At 39.7% G+C, this 20,661-nt stretch overlaps 1 protein-coding gene across 1 annotated transcript; it reads right to left on the bottom strand.

Moving 5' to 3' along the window:
• Nucleotides 1–9,068: 9,068 nt before the first annotated feature.
• On the bottom strand, nucleotides 9,069–19,314 carry LOC142179242 (uncharacterized). The gene is made up of 2 exons (XM_075248972.1): nucleotides 18,443–19,314; nucleotides 9,069–15,357 (listed from the first exon to the last, which is right to left on the bottom strand). The coding sequence occupies exon 2, from the start codon at nucleotides 13,140–13,142 to the stop codon at nucleotides 12,042–12,044; it is 1,101 nt and encodes a 366-aa protein (XP_075105073.1). The 5' UTR covers nucleotides 13,143–15,357; nucleotides 18,443–19,314; the 3' UTR covers nucleotides 9,069–12,041.
• Between the last annotated feature and the right edge of the window lie 1,347 nt (nucleotides 19,315–20,661).

Below are 20,661 nucleotides of genomic sequence, written 5' to 3'. Positions count from 1 at the left end.
AAAAAAACTTGGGTTAGGGTTTCTATAATTGGGTATTTTATATGAAGGTGGGAAGGGATGATGGCCATTGGATTAGAAGAAAATAGATGGCTAGGATTAAATCTTGCACATAAATGGGCTAATGGGTTGGGAAGAATGGGCTAAGAATAATTGGGTTTAAGTTAAAAGAAAATGGACTCACACCTTTGGGCCTATAAATTTTCTTGTTGAACAAAGACAAACTCAAAAATCTTACCAAAATATTAATTAAACTTAGTTAAGTATATAAACAAAATTTTAAAATGAAACTACCTCTTTTTTTTTGTATTTTTAAATGTTATAACAATAAAGTAAAAAACAAAGAAAATAGGCTAAAGTCATGATAAAATTAAGATACCATGAATAAAAATATACTAATTGATCTTAAACTAAAGATAAAAATATAGAAAAGCGATAAACACGATAAATAAAAGTATTTATGCTTTTTTTTTCTTTTTTCTTTTTTATCTTAGGACTAAAAATAAAAAGATTAAAATTATATTAAAATAAAGTCAAGTAAATATTTTAAAAATATTAAAATACTAAAACTAACTTTAAAATTTGCGCGGGTCAAAAATTACGTGCTTACAGCTGCCCCTCTTTGCTTGGAAACACGAAGAGTTTTCGGAGCAAAGAAAAGAAATTTTTCTGCCCCAGTTTGGGATCTGGGCATATTTGTGAGTGTTAATCGGATCATGTTACCTATAGAGCTCTAAGAATTCAAAAGCTAAATCCCATTATCCAGGAGGGCCCTGAAAACTTCGAATTAAATCTTATCTAAAACTTAAAACTAAATCCCATTATCCAGGAGAGTCCTGAGAATTTAAAAACTAAATCTCATTGTCCATGAAGGTCCTGAAAATTTAAAAACTAAATCCCATTATCTAGGAGGGTCCTGAGAATTTAAAACTAAATCTCATTATCTAGGAGGGTCCTGAAAATTTAAAAACTAAATCCCATTATCCAGGAGGGTCCTGAAAATTTAAAAGCTAAATCCCATTATCCAGGAGGGTCCTGAAAATTTTAAATTAAATCCCATTATCCATGAGGGTCCTGAAAATTTTAAATTAAATCCCATTATCCAGGAGGGTCCTGAAAATTTAAAAACTAAATCTCATTATCCAGGAGGGTCCTGAAAATTTAAAAGCTAAATCCCATTATCCAGGAGGGTCCTGAAAATTTTAAATTAAATCCCATTATCCAGGAGGGTCCTAAAAATTTTAAATTAAATCTCATTATCCAGGAAGGTCCTGAGAATTTTAAAAACTAAATCTCATTATCTAGGAGGGTCCTGAGAATTTAAAAACTAAATCTCATTATCCAGGAGGGTCCTGAGACTTTAAAAACTAAATCCCATTATCCAGGAGGGTCCTGAAAATTTAAAAACTAAATCACATTATCCATGAGGGTCCTGAAAATTTAAAATTAAATCTCATTATTCAGAAGGATCCTGAGAATTTAAAACGAACTTACCTGAGTCATGCTCTCATCTTTGAGGATTCTGAATAGAATTTCTTGCTCCCTGAACCATGCTTTTCCATGGGAGGTCCCTGTGGATTTAAAAATTTTCTTGCCCCTATTTCAGAAAAATAGAATCTTGTTAGTTTGAAAATGTGCTGGTTAGTTTGTGGCATCCTTGCTGAGTGTCTGCTTCCGCCACTGCCATGCTTCATTCTGATTAGTTGCTTCGGGCTAGCAAGAAGTTGTTTGACCTTTTGATTAGAACTGGACCACAAAACCTCTGCATGACCTGAATCTCTCACACTCACTTGTTGCATTGTGTTTTTATTTTGAAAGTTGTTGAATCCTTGTATTTACTCAAAATTCAAGATTCACTTGATTGCCTGAACCTCAGTTATCACCATACTGCTTATTCTAAATCAAGTCAATTGTGATGTGCCTGGCCGGACTCCTCTTTGTGAAATTTAGAAGCTGGTAGTAGGCTTTGAAATCCTTTAGTAGGCTTTGAAATCCTTTCCTGCTTGTTCAACTAGCGCCGACTCCAAAGAGACCCATAAAGATAGACTCAAAGAGCAAAGTGACATGATTTTTGACAAAAAGGAACAAAGGAAAATTTTGAGCACAGATGACTATATGAAGAAGAATGAGAAAAGAAAACTTATCTGAGGGAAGCAACCATCTCCAATGATCATGACATTCATTTCGGATTGATCAGCCTAATCCGTCCAACCAATTATATTTTCAGTTCATGTCCTGTCTTCATACTTCAAAACTGGGCTTTCACTGATCCAAATTCTCTGTAAAGTCATGAGCCTCATTCGACTTGTAGTTCCCCAAAAGGTTTTCACCAACAAGCCTCTCTCATGTGTTCATCTCTCAACTCACCATCGCCTTATGGTGCCCGCAAGGGTTTTCACCAATAAGACTCTCTCATTTTAAATTTTCTCTCAGCTCACCATCGCCTTACGGTGCCCGTGAGGGTTTTCACCAATAAGACTCTCTCTCATTTCTTCAATTTTCCTTTGTGCCCATGATCAAAGTGTTACCCATGATGTAAATCATACCTCTGTCTCGCTTGACTTGGCATCCTCAAAGATTGATCAAAAGGTGTTTCTTTGGACCGTAATGTAGGCTTTTGGACAGGGTTAGAAAGAAAGGGTGACATGAAGGCTCAAACTAATTTAAGATGAAAAGGGGTTAAAATTACAACTTTTGGAATCAGATCTTTTCAAAAACCAAAACTTCTGCCCCAGTTTCTTTGGGTCTGGGGAATTTTTATTTTTATTTTGATGGGACCGAACCGTAAAGCTGCCTACGTATCCTTTAAAGGAATCAGGCCGAACGTAGTTCAAAAGGACGTTGTTTGTTTTTGTTGCTTTTCTTTTCTTTTCTTTTTTCTTTATTTTTTTCTTCTTTCTTTCTTTTTCTTTTTTCTTTTCTATTTTTTTTTTCTTTCTTTTTCTTTCTTTTTTTTCTTTCTTTTTCATTCTTCTTATTTTTCATTCATTCATTCATTTTTTTTCGTTCTCTAATTATGTTACTGATTCCAAAAGAGGGGTATGAAAGAAAATAAATAAAGCTCAAAAGGGGTAATAAAGGATGAAAGTGTTTGGGTAGAGGAACACAATGCCCTCGTCATTTCAACTTTGAACATGCCAAGTACAAAATATAACTGAAGGTAAGCAAAGAAATCATACATAGTACCTCTTAACTGCATCAGAATTGATAGCCATGTCTACACATTTGCCTTCTATGTCTGTTAAATACAAAGCGTCATTGGGCAACACTCTTGCCACTATGAACGGCCCCTGCCAGTTTGGGGCGAACTTGCCTTTAGCTTCAGCCTGATAAGGAAGGATGCGTTTCAATACCATCTGACCCACTTCGAATTTCCGAGGACACACCTTTTTGTTGTATGCTTTTGCCATTCTCTTCTGATACAATTGACCATGACATACTGCAGCTAACATTTTCTCATCAATCAAACTCAACTGCTTTAGCCGGGTTTTGACCCACTCATCATCATCAATTTCAGTTTCTACAACTATCCGAAGGGATGGAATCTCAACTTCCGCAGGTATAACTGCCTCAGTTCCATATACCAGCAGATAAGGAGTTGCACCTACTGAAGTGCGAATAGTAGTGCGATAACCCAGTAAGGCAAAAGGCAACCTTTCATGCCACTGTCTAGAACCTTGAACCATCTTACGAAGTATCTTCTTTATGTTCTTGTTAGCAGCCTCAACAGCTCCATTTGCCTTGGGCCGATACAGAGTGGAGTTCCGATGCATGATCTTGAATTGTTGGCATACCTCTTTCATCAAATGACTGTTGAGATTAGTAGCATTGTCTGTGATGATCACCTTGGGAATTCTGAACCGACAAATGATATTTGAATGAACAAAATCCACCACCGCCTTCTTGGTCACGAACTTGAAAGTTACAGCTTCGACCCACTTGGTAAAGTAATCAATGGCCACCAGAATAAACCTATGCCCGTTTGACGCTGCCGGCTCAATTGGTCCAATGACATTCATGCCCCAAGCAACAAAGGGCCAAGGTGCAGACATTGTGTGTAACTCAGATGGGGGAGAATGAATCAAATCACCATGTACCTGGCATTGATGACACTTGCGAACAAAACTGATACAGTCACGTTCCATGGTGAGCCAATAATAACCTGCTCGAAGTATCTTTTTTGCCAAGACATACCTGTTCATGTGCGGCCCACAAACTCTAAAATGCACTTCGGCCATGATAGTTGAAGCTTCTTTAGCGTCTATGCACCTCAGCAGTCCTAAATCCGGAGTCCTCTTGTACAAGATTCCTCCACTCAAGAAAAATCCACTAGCCAGACGTCGAATAGTTCTCTTTTGGTCACCTGTAGCATGTACTGGATATACCCCCGACCTGATATATTCTTTGACATCGTGGAACCAAGGTTCGCCATCGATTTCCTCTTCCACCACATTACAAGAAGCATGTTAATCATGAACTTGGATGTGCATGGGGTCGACATAAGCCTTGTCTGGATGATGTAACATTGACGCCAGAGTGGCCAAGGCATCAACAATATCATTATGAATCCTAGGAATATGTCTAAATTCAACCGACCTGAACCGTTGACAAAGATCATGCAGACACTATCGGTACGGTATGGGCATCAAATCTCGAGTCTTCCATTCTCCTTGAATCTGATGAACCAACAAATCTGAATCTCCCAGAACCAGTATTTCCTGGACTCCTATGTCTACAGCTAACCTCAAACCTAGAATGCATGCTTCATACTCGGCCATATTGTTGGTGCAATGAAATCGAAGTTGGGCTGTTACAGGGTAGTGTTGCCCTGTTTCAGATATAAGTACAGCCCCTACTCCGACACCCTTCATGTTAGCAGCTCCATCAAAGAAGACTTTCCAACCTGGCTTTTCATCTCGGTCAACCTCGTCAACACACATGACCTCTTCATCAGGAAAATAAGTCTTCAGTGGCTCATATTCATCATCCACCGGATTCTCGGCCAAGGCTTGGGCCTTCATCGCCGTCCGAGTCACATAAATGATGTCAAACTCAGTAAGTAAAATCTGCCACTTCGCCAGTCTTCCCGTGGGCATAGGCTTCTGAAAGATATACTTTAGAGGATCCATGAGGGAAATGAGGTAAGTAGTGTAGGATGACAGATAATGCTTCAACTTTTGTGCAACCCAAGTCAGGGCGCAACATGTCCTCACAAGCAGAGTGTACTTAACCTCATAGGGAGTGAACTTCTTATTGAGATAATAGATTGCTTGCTCCTTTTTCCCGTGATATCATGTTGACCCAATACACAGCCAAAAGAATTATCCAAAACTGTCAAATAGAGAATTAAAGGTCTTCCAGGCTCTGGTGGGACCAGCACAGGTGGATTCGACAGGTACCTCTTAATCTTATCAAATACTTCTTGACATTCTTCAGTCCACTTGACCGTAGCATTCTTCTTCAGCAGCTTAAAGATGGGCTCACAGGTTGTCGTGAGCTGAGCAATGAACATGCTGATGTAATTTAACCTTCCAAGCAAACTCATCACCTCTGTTTTGTTCTTTGGCGGCGGTAACTATTGAATGGCTTTGATCTTCGATGGATCTAACTTAATGCCGTGTCTACTAACCACGAATCCCAACAGCTTCCCCGATGGGACACCAAATGCACGTTTCGCTGGATTGAGCTTGAGGTTATACCCGCGGAGTCTTTGGAAAAACTTCCTCAAATCCTTAACATGGTCAGACTGCTTCTTTGACTTTATGATCACATCATCGACATAAACCTCAATCTCCATGTGTATCATGTCATGAAATATGGTGGTCATCACCCTTATGTAAGTTGCCCCAGCATTCTTCAAACCAAATGGCATTACCCGATAACAATATGTTCCCCATGGCGTGATAAACGCTGTCTTTTCTGCATCTTCCTCATCCATCAAGATCTGGTGATATCTCGCATAACAGTCCACAAAAGATCCAATCTCATGCTTGGCACAATTATCGATCAGAATGTGAATGTTCGATAATGGAAAATCATCCTTTGGGCTTGCTTTGTTAAGATCACGGTAATCAACACAGACCCTGGTCTTACCATCCTTATTTGGTACTGGCACAACATTGGCTAACCAAGTGGGATATCGAGAGACCCGAATGACCTCTATAGTAAGATGCTTTGTGATTTTTTCTTTGATCTTCACACTCATATCAGTCTTGAACTTTCGCAACTTTTGCTTGACAGGAGGGAATGCTGGATCAGTTGGCAATTTATGAACTACCAGATCAGTGCTCAGGCCCGGCATATCGTTATATGACCATGCAAAGACATCTTTGTACTCAAACAATGTTTTGACTATTGCCTCCTTAACTTGCGGCTCTAAATGCACACTTATTGTCACGACCCAAACCTAAGGGCCGCGACGGGCACCCGGTACCTTACTCAACCGAGTACCAATGTAACATATCTTTCTTATCATGTTATCATGAGTAAATGAGCCAAAAAACCCGTCATGAGATAACAAGAATAAAAAATAAGGGAATACTTAACATATGAAGACCCAACATGATATACAAACTAATATATGTGACATACGGGCCTATAAGGCCGATATGACCATTAGTAAACTCGAAACATAGGCCGACAAGGCCATACAAGTATCCATACACCTGATATCTATCTACAAGCCTCTAAGAGTACATAAAATCATAAAGGTCGGGATAGGGCCCCGCCATACCAATCAATATATCCAAAGCATACTGACCAAATAGGCAACTCCGGAGCAAGTAGAGTGCACCAACACCTTCGCTGAGCTGATAGCCTACTAGGAGGACTGTCAACCTATCAATCGGGACCTGCGGGCATGAAATGCAGCGTCCCCATGCAAAAGGGACGTCAGTACGAATAAAGTACCGAGTATGTTAGGCAGGAAAGCATACATAAGAACAGTAATGTAAAGAGAGAGATAGAGGAGATACAACCTGTAACATCTGAGTGCCTCTAGGGGCTATGATATGAAATGCATAATACATATATATACATAAACTTTTTAAAACATTCGCTTTTGTGGGCATCATCATCATCATATCGTACCCGGCCTCAAAGAGGACTCGGTAAAAGCATACCCGACCATCATAAGGTTCGATAAAATCGTACCCGGCCATGTGGAGCTCGGTAAACCCAACTGATCAGTGGTTGCACAATAGATGTCGTACCCGGCCGACTATAGAGCGACTCAGTAGAGTAAAATAGATACTATATATAATGCATGCTATACTCATGGAATCACCTTCTAAACCTTTTGGAGTGACTTAAGAGCACTATGGACATCCATACCCTCAATATAAACATTAGTAGGATTCAAGGAGCATACACACTTGCTTAGAATAATTTTATAAGGAAAGAACAACATGGACAACCTTAGTTGCTAGGAGTAGATCCGTTATGAAGTAGCGTATTCATTTCACTTTAGCTCATGCCAAAAGAAAGAAGAAAGTGACTTAACATACCTTAAACCCGTTGAGTCCTTAATCACTTCCAAGCAACTCTTCAAACAAGTCAACTCAATCTATCATAGTATAAGGAGATTCAAAATTAGTGCTGAGCAAAGGCTAAGTCTATAACTTAAGCTAGTAGCTCGTTTATGTAAATTTTGGAAACATCTCCCTTCTAACAAGGGCCTCCTCCAATACCATATACAAACAACAATGACCCGAGCAATCTATCAATACATAATTATCAATATCAAGACACCATATAACAACAACAAGTCACAACTACATTACGACGAGCGGCAAGCTCCGATTGGAATCCGTATACCCCTTATCAATCCTTATAGACTTCTTACTTCAACATAAAAGTATCATTAACATGATAATGAAGTCATTAATCAATGATTCCAGCCTTAAACCATATATTTATAACAACGAAAATAATCCACAACTTCAACTATCCTCAGTTAGCAACTTTATTCACTAGTTCATGTCTAGCCCATCCATTTAACTTAATCAACATCAAGATAACCTTAGGCACAAGCAAGATAACAATATACATACCTTATACAGTAACTTCAAGTCAAAATCCAAGTTATATTCAGTTTACAACAACCCTTAATAGCAATACAACACCATAGAAGTGACTTAAGTTAATCCAAGTATTATCTTGTAGTTTATCATCCTAACAACTTAACCAACATACAGGCAAGCTTAAGCACAATTAGTAGGCTGTTATAATCACCTTAGACAGCAGCAACAACTTGGAATTTCATCCAAATACAAACCACAACAATCCTCAATGACAACACAACCTCAAAGAGGTGTTGTTCTTCACTAGAACTAAGTTTTGATGTTGAAATATGGTGTAATCACTTTGGAATCACTTCAAACCCTTGTGGTATATGTTTAGGAGGGTTAGGAGAAGTTTGGAGACGAATTTTAGTTGAAAAATGAGCAAAAATAGGCGTCCAAATCGTTTATAAATTGAAGTAGGTCAACCACCGCCTAAGTGGGTCCCATTGGGAGCTGCTTGCGCGGTCTCGCGAAAACACGAATATCTCTCTACTCTGATGTCGTATTGATGAACGGTTTAATGAGTTAAAAACTAGACTCGTAGATATTCAATTTAGTAGGTATAACACCCCATGATTCCAAGTATATTTGGAGAAATTCTCAGATATATTTGACCTAAATTTCAGCAAATTTATGAATGTAACTTGTGATGACCTTTGCCAACTCTTGTTCCACAACTTGCTTGCCTTCAAAATGTAGAAAATGATTATCATACGACTAAAATAACTCATAGAATAACCTCCTTATCATGTTAAGAACCCTAGTCTTACCCCAAAGTACATGTTATAACATTTCAAACTTGTCGACTTTTGACGAAACTTATTTTCTTCAATTGGTTTAGCTTCTAAGATTTCCAACCCTCTTGGTACTATTCATGATATTAAATATTTGTAACCTCCAAGGTAACATGATTAACTTACTTTATTTGCTTCCAAATATAATCTCATTTCCGAGCTTACATCAATGACTTACGACGTACTCTCACGTATGAAAACTTGGGGTGTAACACTTATCTTGGTTTCTCTAACATCATCCTGGTCCCCTAAATTGATTGCTTCGGTTTCACTCAAATTAGGCTTTGGTTTTTCTTCAAATTGTTTTAGCTCTTTACTGATTTCCTCAAATGTTGCTTCTTCATCATATTCTATTTCATCATCATATTCTACTTCTTGGATTGTTATTTCAGAATTAGATTGGCTTTTAAGATTCGGCTGAAAACCCTTCATGCATGTCATGTCACTGCAACTAGCATAAAAAGAATTGTACAAAAGAAAAAAGAACAAAATAAAACACTATTAAGAATAACGGAAAACGGAAAATTGCATTTCATTGAAATAAAAGGATAGAAGGATTTGAACATCAAAACAAGCAAAACTAAAAATCTGGATTACAACCCTTGAATAACCCAGATAACAGAAAGGAAAACAAAGCAAACTACCAAAACTCCTTCCTGGAGGGGAGAGGAGTAGCTTTCCAATTGCTAAGCTTCACGTTTGGGCCAACGAGCTGCACATTTGCTTTACTAGAGCCTTCACCAACTTCTACCATATTGACTTCTTCGAACAGACTTTGAAACCTCTTGATCAGCTCTTCATCAACATCGACCACAAGTTTTGGGATTGAGGAGGTTGGAGGCTTTTCGGCTCCTAGCTTAACAAAAGACTTAAAGATGTGTGGGACGGGCTTGGGGAGCGACCATACCTTCTGTTTCAGATTTTTAACCCTTTTCACGTCCTTCTCTGTGGGCATGAATCCCAAACTAAATGTACCAGGATTCCCACTAGGGCGCACTGTATGCACAATACCCTAAAGAGATGAGCCCAGACCCTTTCCCAACACAAAACCATTCTTCAACATTTCATTCGCAACCATGACTGACGCGGAGGATAGCTTAGGACCCAGAATGCATTTTCCTTCAGGAATTTTCTCAACAGACACTATTTCGAAAGTCTGATAGACCCAAGGTCCCTTATCATCTTTAGCTTCGATGAACGGAACAATTGTATCATTACAGGCTGACAAGTCCTCATCACCGTGCACAGCTATTTCCTGCGTGTCCCATTCAAACTTCACCATTTGGTGTAGAGAAGACGGGACTGCCTTAGCAGCATGTATCCAGGGCCTGCCTAACAACAGATTGTAGGAGACAGCCACATCTAACACTTGGAATTCCATGGTAAACTCAACAGGCCCTATTGACAATTCGAGCATTATATCTCCAATAGAATCTTTACCTCCCCCATCAAAGCCTCGTACACACACACTGTTCAAGTGGATTCTTTTGGTGCCAATCTATAGTTTTTGCAGAGTAGACAGGGGACAAATATTCGCACTAGAGCCATTATCAACCAAAACCCTTGAGACAATAGAATCTTCACACTTCACCGTGAGATAAAGAGCTCGGTTGTGTTCTGTACCCTCCATAGGAAGTTCATCGTCCGAGAAAATGATCCTATTTGCTTCGAAGATCCTGCCAGCTAGCTTTTCCAAGTGGTTCACTGTGATCTTATCAGGAACATGTGCCTCATTCAAAATCTTCATCAAGACCCTGCGATGTTCATCTGAATGTATCAACAAAGACAAAAGAGAAATCTGAGCTGGTTTTTTCCTTAACTACTCCACAATGGAATAATCCTACTCTTTTATCTTTTTCAGGAACTCCTCAGCCTCTTCCTCAGTGACCGATTTCTTTACTGGCTTTGGGCTATCCTTGAATGGCTTGACTTTCCTTAATTCTTCTGGGGTGAAACATCTCCCAGAATGAGTCAATCCTCCAGTTTCATTAACTTCTTCCTCTATTTCTTTTCCTTTGTATGTCACTATCACTTGTTTATAATTCCACGAAACAGCCTTGGCATCCACCACTGGAAGCTGGGTTACTGAAACATCTCCCAGAATGAGTCAATCCTCCAGTTTCATTGACGTCTTCCTCTATTTCTTTTCCTTTGTATGTCACTATCACTTGTTTATAATTCCACGGAACAGCCTTGGCATCCACCACTGGAAGCTGGGTTACTGGTTTAATGATGATAGGGGTAGTAGGAGCCCCCTTCACAAATATGGCAGGCTTACTTGAAATCCCTGGTACTACCACTTTTGAACTTTCCGGACTTGCCCTGATATCTTTCGACAGCCCTTTCACGACCAACACTGGTGGTTTCGAATTGAGTGAGCTCGGCTTTTCTGTCATCCCTTCAACTGTCAAGGGCGTTGCTTTGGTAGAGTCTGGAGCTTTAACCAAATTGCTTTCACTGGTCCAAATCATCATAATGGACTTAGAAGACTTTTTGGGCTCCCCATCCTTGTGAACTATTTCAATCATGTGCATTTCTGCATGGGCTGGCAAAGGGTTTTGGTTGATGTTTGGCGCATCTGGGCTTTGGACTACAATTTGGTTTGTATCAATGAGCTCCTGGATTGCCCGTTTCAAATGCCAACACTTCTCTATGTTATGCTCTGGAGAATCAGAACAATAAGCGCATTTTAGGGAATAATCGAGGTTTTTTGGAGAGGGATTTGGTATCTTTGACTCAATCGGCCTCAAGACGTCCAACTGCCTTAACATTTGAAACAGACTAGCATAGGACTCTCCAAGCGGGGTAAAAGTTTGTTTTCACTGCTGCCTCTCTCTCTCTCTTATACTCTGACCTTGATCGAAAATTTGAATAAGTGGGGTTTTGATAGGGTTGTGGGGTGGATAGGTATTTTATGGAGCTGGGTAGATATTCTACGGAGCTGGAGCATGCCATTACGGGTAAGGAGGGGGTTGGGCATATGACTGTGCGTGGTGAACAAGGTATTGGGATGGCCTGGCTGAGTATTGGGAGTTTTGCGGGGAAAAGTAATGTTGAGGTGGATTATATGGAGCTTGGGCGTAGGCTTGGGGTCGGGGTCGAGGATGGATGTACTGATGAGGTGAACCCCTCTGGCCATGCCATGATTCGGAGACAAACATAACAACATCTTCCTTCTTCTTCTTGCCTAGCAAACTTTCGGTACCACTCTGGATTTGGTGGTTGCTTTTATAGCAGAATAGCTCATGATCTTACTCGACTTGAGCCCCTCTTCCACCATTTCTCCCATCTTCACCACATCATTGAAAGACTTACCAATCGTTGAGATCAAGTGGCCATAGTAAGTGGGCTCTAGGGCTTGAAGAAAGTATTTAACCATCTCGTCCTCTTCCATCGGAGGATTGACTCGTGTGGCTTGCTCCCTCCATTGGAACCCGTATTCTCTAAAGCTTTCACTGGGTTTCTTTTCCACCTTGGTCAGAGATAGGTGGTCTGGAACAATGTCTATATTGTACTGAAAGTGCCGGGCAAAGGCCTGAGCCATATTGTCCCAGGTGTACCACCTGCTGGCGTCCTGGTGGGTGTACCATTCTAAAGCTGCCCCACTCAGACTTTGGCTGAAGTATGCCATCAGTAATTTATATTTTCCCTCGGCGCCTCTCATTTTACTACAATAACCTCTCAGATGAGATACAAGATCCCCATGTCCATCATACAAGTCTAACTTGGGCATCTTGAACCCGGCAGGCAATTGGACATCGGGGAACAAACACAAATCCTTATAGGCTACACTCACTTGGTTTCCCAACCCTTGCATATTTCTCAATGATTGCTCCAGACTCTGTACCTTCCTAAATATCACTTCTTGCTCTGCGTTCTTGGGTAGTTTGTCAGTTTCAACATGAGGCTCAAATTGGGGATTGTAAGAGTAAGGATCTGAGACTTTGAAGGTGGGCTCTGGTGCATAGTAGTGGGCATCTGTAGCGGGGAATGCGGGCTCACTAGAGGATCGGTGGAGGGTAGCTTGTGGAGGGGGTACAAAAATAGGAGCAGGTATCGGAGCAGGGTATGAGGTTGTTTTGGCTGGCGGAGCATGAACAGTTTGGGTTAAAGTGCCGGGGTAGTTATGGTAAGGGGTAAAGCCAGGTGCGTGTTGTGGGGAAAGATCAATGGTATTGGGCATCTGGGATTGAGATAATGGTGGAATGGAAGCAGGGTTTTCTGTGTAGTTGGTAGGGAACGAGGGTGGAGGATGTCCCTTAATCCAGGCTTGATACATTTCTGCCATCTGATGCTTCAACCTCCGGACCTCCTATTGCAGTTCCGATTCCGACTCAACAATCTCCCTTGGTGGGTCTACAACTCCAGTGTCTGTTTCCTTGCTAACCATGACTGTTTGACGCTTTGATCGGGTGTTGTATGGATGACTTGCCAGGATGCCAACAAACTAACCACCTTCTTGAAATTTAATAGTGATAACAGAGGACAACAACACAAAACCACCATGTTAGCGTTAGAGCATTTATCAAATAATAATATCACATTACGTGCAATGCACCTAGCAACAATAAACGGTTCTAAAATGGCTTTGAGGGTCGCAGGGTCATATGGGATCATCCCAATTTGCTCATTTTAATCCTTTCTTCTCTTTCTTTCCAACACCTCTTATCACTCTTTTCTTTTTCTTTCTCTTTTTATTTTGAACCAAAAATGATTTGATCGAACCCGATGTAGGTTGTCTACGTATCATGTCCCTCATGAATCAGACCAAGCGTAGTTCTGGAGAAGTGGTGGAAAATAAATTGAAAACAAAATCTTTTTGGGATTTTTCATTTAAAACTTTTCGATATTAAAATACAAAGGGAAATACGATAATGAAAGACATGACAGACTCAACTACACTACGACAGACTCTGACATTACTGAAAGGACTCAGTACTTCTAGACAAGACACGAAAATAAAAGACAACATAAGACAATCTCAAAACACCTAAATAGAATGACTCCTCAAGCTGCTCCTAAATGCGACTGTCCTGACCGGGATGGTCCTGGGATGTCCGTCATGCTCAAACTCTGTAACATGCCTCGTAAAGAAACACCGATGCTGGAAATAAAGGCACTAGCGTGTGCCCCCGCATCCTGAAGGCCGACCCTGAACAAATACTGGCTATGCTGCTCCACGTTTGCTGCCAATCCCGCTAACTAAGACTTTATCAACTCAAGCTTATCCCAGGAATCTTGGTCCGATGCCTCCCCAAAATCATCTGTCTGAACTGCCCGACCCCTGAGTTAGGCTGGCAATGGGATGTTGACCCCTGGCGGGACGGACTGTAACCAAGTACTCCTGAGTACACTCGGGCCTGCCAACGTCCTCTACTAATGTATTTTTCTTCATCCTCTTTGCATTGTTCCAGTATTGCACATACTTGATTTCATCAGCCGCCTTTTTGCTAAAATTTATGATGTGCCTCCGAAGTTTTAAAGTTGGAGGCTCCTCTTGTCTTCTGCCCAATTGCAGCATTACCCTAACGGGAGTGTACGACCTGACACACTTGAGTCCTATTAGCATCAGGAAAGGCTGCATGAGGCACCCTACCAAGATATCATCCAAAGGTAGCCAAAGGTAAGCCCACAAAACATTCCCATTTGTCCTCAAACCAAGGAACTCAATCCAAGCCGTGACGCCTACTGGGTACGTAAACTTAGGAGATTTCATCCTGCGTTCAATGCTTACCACCCGATCCCTCAAGGCACGGTCGATGGGACAAAGTAAGGAAGCGGTGTACAAATGCTCCATCATCCACAGCTGTAGCAAAAGGTTACTTCCCTCAAAATATTTGACACCTCCCTTAACCTCACTCAGGGCTCGATACAACTCTGCTAAGATCATCGGTACAACGGTAACGTTTTGCGTTGCTTCTCATGAAATAGTGCCATTACCACTGACTGTAGACGGGTACTAATATGCCTCTCATCTAATGGAAAAACCAATAATCCCAACAAAGCAAGGCTGAAAGCTTCGAGGCGACGTCTTTGCCACTTTGCCTTGGTTGTGCAGAACTCATCCCAAAAGATATCAAAACTATCATGTGGTCCAAATCTTGCAAACAAATAATCCAAGGATATCCAGGACTGCTCGAGACATTTTAAATGCTTATTATCTTTCAGGCCCAGGTCGCTGAGGAATCTTGTCCTAGAGTGGTCTCGGGAAAGTATCATGTCCTTGCCTATATAGCTTAAACGAGTGAGACCAGACATTTCCGCCAAGGTATGAGTCATCTCACACTCTCCAAATCTGAAAATAAAATTTTGCGGATCCCAATAAGTCAGCATCGCCTCCACTAAGTCTGGGCGGAGTGTGATATCAAGAAGGGAAGTTAGGGTGCCCAATTTCTGCATTAACTCATGTTGCTCTAACGATGAAAACATTTTCCACCACTTGATCAACTTCCTAGGAATCTTTACTACCATCAGCACTTAGGATTGGATCAGCGGGTCCATACCTGAATGAAGCAAACATGGTTAGCGACTCGGGACACTACGTGACCCCACCACATTTTCTAGTCGACAAATGCAGGACACAACTTGGCTATATTTGCAAAATGGCCTAAGTGGCTGAAAGTGGCTATTAGCGCAAACTTGACAAAGTTGACCCCTAATTCATGAGAAATACTCCATTTAAAGCTTACATGACTCTAATATCCCGACAATCATGGTCTTAAAAATTACTTTGCAGAAATGGACCTTTTTTTGCAAAAATGGCCGATGTGGCCAAATGTGGCTAGGGACGCAAACACGACATGGATGGACCTTAAAGTGATATGACACCGAGTTATAAAATCAAGATCTTAAGACATGGGTAATAGATCCACTCTTGCGAAAATAACCCTATTTTGCAAGAATGGCCGATGTGGCCAAAAGTGGCTAGACATGCAAATTTGACAGGAATGAACCTTAGAATTAAGAGGACACTTTATTGTAGACTCAAGATCCTAAAACAAGAGATAACAAACTACTTTGAGAAAACACTTCTATTTTTGCAAAAAGGCCAATGTGGCCAAATATGGCTATACATGCAAGATTTGGCTACGACCCCGGCAGCCAAGAACCTAGGACCTAATAGGAAGACCGGACCCTATGTGGGTTGCCTACGTATCCCGCCCTAGAAGACGAGAATCAGATTCGCGTAGTTCGGAAAGATTGGTCATGGGAGAAAGCCTTTTAAAAAAAATGCAACTAATTTGGAAAAATCATATTTTTTGTCTTTTTGAGAAATGATGGAAAATGTAAACTCTTTTTGGATTTTCTTTTCTCTTTTTTTTTTTTGAATTTTTGGAAAATGATGGAAAATGTAAAATCTTTTGGATTTTCTTTTTTTTTTTTGAATTTTTGGAAAATAATGGGAAAATGTAAAATCTTTTTTGGATTTTTCATTTTTTTTTAAAAAGTAGTGAATGAAAAATATAACTGGGCCCTACTTGCTTCGTCTTTCACCCTTCTTTCCCAAACATCGATCCGCCAAATGACCTTTTTACCCTCAAAGATGCAACATGTATCATATAGGGATGATTGAATGTCTTTTTGGGCCACGGGCCCATTTTGACAAAATTTGGATAGGCTTCCTACAAAGGGAAACAGTACCTAGGACCGAGCCCTGTTAGGTCTAAATGACATGATGCAAATAAAAATGACCTAAAGGCTGATCTAAGTTTGGGGTTCACTAACAAGGCAATTCGGGGGAGCTATGGTCGATGGTGGCTGCTCAAGCTTTCCACCCACTCCATACGTCTGACGTCCCCCCCTCCTAAATTAAGAGTGACTCAACAAAGAGTTCTTGCACGCGACGCGTACTCCGAGACTTGTTGCAGAAAGAAGACCCATGGTTATGCACATGTGACAGTTTATAAAACAGTAACACATTAAGAAAAGCGATAAACAAATAACCAACAAAATAAGGAAATAAGACAAACAAAGCAAATAAACAAAGCAAATAAAGAAAACAAAAACCTCAACCGAATATCCTAAAAGCCAACAAGATCAAATACCAGCTCGAACCTGCAGGTCCCCAGCAGAGTCGTCAGCGATGTCACACCCCTTTTTAACCAAACCTCACTAAACTCTCTTAAAATAATAAAAAGATTTAGTAAAGCTCGAAAAGGGTTTTCAATTAGAAAGTGACAAAAATGTTGTGTTTAAAAGGAAATAACTCAGAGTCGCCACCTGACATTGATTTCGGTGTGCCAGGTCATCGTTTTTAAAAAAATAATTTTCCTTTAAAACACTTGAACTCCAAAACATAAGTCCGCACCAGAGATTCGGGTAAGGGGGTTCATTTGACTCGGGAAGAAGGTGTTAGGCACTCCCCAAGTCCCGTAACTAGTACGGTTGCGTACTTGATCTATTCGGCTTTTAAAATATTCGAATTGTGGTAAAAATAAACACGGAAAAGAAAAGTAAACAAACAAGAGGCTCGAGGTCGTCCCCACCTAATAAAAGAAAATGAAAATAAGAATAAAAATAAAAATACTACGAGTTCGACTATCGATCTCCAATTACATTCACTTCGGGGCATACTCCTGAAATAAAATATATACAAATCCCTCGGGGCATTCCCCGGATAAATTTAACTACGGGAACAGCCTCTCGCCTCAAAATTAACAAAAATCCTAAAGTTTGCCTACCCAAGTGTGGTCGGCCTAAACATGCTACTAGCGGACAACATAACAAAATAAACAAATAAATAAAGGGAATTAAATGCAAGGGAAAATTCTAAATCACTAAAATTCTCTTGACTTTTATTTTATGTATTTCGGCTAAGCTTAATTCCTAAGGCATGTAAACAATTTAATCGCTAATGAGCTCAGCCTCATCCCGCTCCCGCGACCCAACCTTCATTCAATCATCCATTCATATCAGGATAGGAATGAGCAACTAACACACATGGGAGAAAAGAAAACGAGACAAGATAAGACAAGATAAAACAAAATGGTGGATCAAAGTATGATAAGAGCCATTACTATCCCTCTGACAACCCCGAAAATGTTCCCAGTCTACCCTTTTCAGAAATGAACCTCTCGTTGCCAACAAGATCTAACTAGTAAGACAAGCTTCATTAACCCTTATTAATCTCGCCGCGGCTAATTCATGTTTCGGAAGATACAAGAAAAGAATCAAATGGGTACAACAGCTTGACAGGACTACACAAATCATTTGAAATAATTCAGCTACTTGGTCTCGTGTAAAGGAAATGATCAAATTGATTCAGTAAACAATAAGACACCCATTCTTAATCCAAATCATGAAGCAACAATATAATGGTACCAATTTAAATCACTTGTTGTCAACCCCCCACCCCCACCCCCCAAAAAAAAAATCAAACTTCAAAGATACTCCAAAACATTCAATGACGTGGACCTAAACCTCCTAGAATACCTACTCAAATTAGTTTCTAATCATTCCATAACCATTCGTTGTCTATTAACACTTTGCAAAACTAAATCCAGATTACCAAACATCTTTCACCCTAGGCTCAAATCATATTTTGATCCATACAAAACATACATGGAAAGGGAAGGAGATGGACCTTACTTTGTATTTATATGTAGGAATTCCAGCAATTATAGTAACAAAATAGAGCAAAATTGAGCGACCAATGAATCCGGAACAATGTATCTCAACGAAGCTTTTGAACAAAACAGCAAACCCGACCGGAAACTCGAACGGCGATTAACAACGAGTTTGAAACACCCTCAGCTCAACCAAATTTCATATATATCTTTTCTTTCATTCTCGTTCTCTGTTTGTGCTTGTGTGTGTGTGTGTGTTACCGTGTGTCTTTGTGCGTGTGTATAGCTGATAGTTTTTAGAGAAGATGAAGTTTGGGCGGCTAAGAGTGGCTGGCGACGATGGTTGCTGGTTGTTGACGATGGGGAAACGGTGGTCGGCGTGCGGGTGAGTAAAGAAGGGTTGTTGGGCAGCGGCGGTTTGCTGGACTTGGTTTGGGTCCTCTTTTTAGTTTTTGACTAGGAGATTGAAAAAAACTTGGGTTAGGGTTTCTATAATTGGGTATTTTATATGAAGGTGGGAAGGGATGATGGCCATTGGATTAGAAGAAAATAGATGGCTAGGATTAAATCTTGCACATAAATGGGCTAATGGGTTGGGAAGAATGGGCTAAGAATAATTGGGTTTAAGTTAAAAGAAAATGGACTCACACCTTTGGGCCTATAAATTTTCTTGTTGAACAAAGACAAACTCAAAAATCTTACCAAAATATTAATTAAACTTAGTTAAGTATATAAACAAAATTTTAAAATGAAACTACCTCTTTTTTTTTGTATTTTTAAATGTTATAACAATAAAGTAAAAAACAAAGAAAATAGGCTAAAGTCATGATAAAATTAAGATACCATGAATAAAAATATACTAATTGATCTTAAACTAAAGATAAAAATATAGAAAAGCGATAAACACGATAAATAAAAGTATTTATGCTTTTTTTTTCTTTTTTCTTTTTTATCTTAGGACTAAAAATAAAAAGATTAAAATTATATTAAAATAAAGTCAAGTAAATATTTTAAAAATATTAAAATACTAAAACTAACTTTAAAATTTGCGCGGGTCAAAAATTACGTGCTTACAGCTGCCCCTCTTTGCTTGGAAACACGAAGAGTTTTCGGAGCAAAGAAAAGAAATTTTTCTGCCCCAGTTTGGGATCTGGGCATATTTGTGAGTGTTAATCGGATCATGTTACCTATAGAGCTCTAAGAATTCAAAAGCTAAATCCCATTATCCAGGAGGGCCCTGAAAACTTCGAATTAAATCTTATCTAAAACTTAAAACTAAATCCCATTATCCAGGAGAGTCCTGAGAATTTAAAAACTAAATCTCATTGTCCATGAAGGTCCTGAAAATTTAAAAACTAAATCCCATTATCTAGGAGGGTCCTGAGAATTTAAAACTAAATCTCATTATCTAGGAGGGTCCTGAAAATTTAAAAACTAAATCCCATTATCCAGGAGGGTCCTGAAAATTTAAAAGCTAAATCCCATTATCCAGGAGGGTCCTGAAAATTTTAAATTAAATCCCATTATCCATGAGGGTCCTGAAAATTTTAAATTAAATCCCATTATCCAGGAGGGTCCTGAAAATTTAAAAACTAAATCTCATTATCCAGGAGGGTCCTGAAAATTTAAAAGCTAAATCCCATTATCCAGGAGGGTCCTGAAAATTTTAAATTAAATCCCATTATCCAGGAGGGTCCTAAAAATTTTAAATTAAATCTCATTATCCAGGAAGGTCCTGAGAATTTTAAAAACTAAATCTCATTATCTAGGAGGGTCCTGAGAATTTAAAAACTAAATCTCATTATCCAGGAGGGTCCTGAGACTTTAAAAACTAAATCCCATTATCCAGGAGGGTCCTGAAAATTTAAAAACTAAATCACATTATCCATGAGGGTCCTGAAAATTTAAAATTAAATCTCATTATTCAGAAGGATCCTGAGAATTTAAAACGAACTTACCTGAGTCATGCTCTCATCTTTGAGGATTCTGAATAGAATTTCTTGCTCCCTGAACCATGCTTTTCCATGGGAGGTCCCTGTGGATTTAAAAATTTTCTTGCCCCTATTTCAGAAAAATAGAATCTTGTTAGTTTGAAAATGTGCTGGTTAGTTTGTGGCATCCTTGCTGAGTGTCTGCTTCCGCCACTGCCATGCTTCATTCTGATTAGTTGCTTCGGGCTAGCAAGAAGTTGTTTGACCTTTTGATTAGAACTGGACCACAAAACCTCTGCATGACCTGAAT

The sequence above is a fragment of the Nicotiana tabacum genome, unplaced genomic scaffold (assembly GCF_000715075.1).
Source record: "Nicotiana tabacum cultivar K326 unplaced genomic scaffold, ASM71507v2 Un00438, whole genome shotgun sequence".
NCBI classification, from domain to species: Eukaryota; Viridiplantae; Streptophyta; class Magnoliopsida; order Solanales; family Solanaceae; genus Nicotiana; species Nicotiana tabacum.
Note: the sequence above shows the minus strand (reverse complement) of the source record. Positions and strands in the feature narration are given on the sequence as shown.

Bases quoted from the DNA above. Each gene is read 5' to 3' on its own strand.
- LOC142179242 (XM_075248972.1), bottom strand. From the start codon at position 13,142: ATGGCAGAAATGTATCAAGCCTGGATTAAGGGACATCCTCCACCCTCG.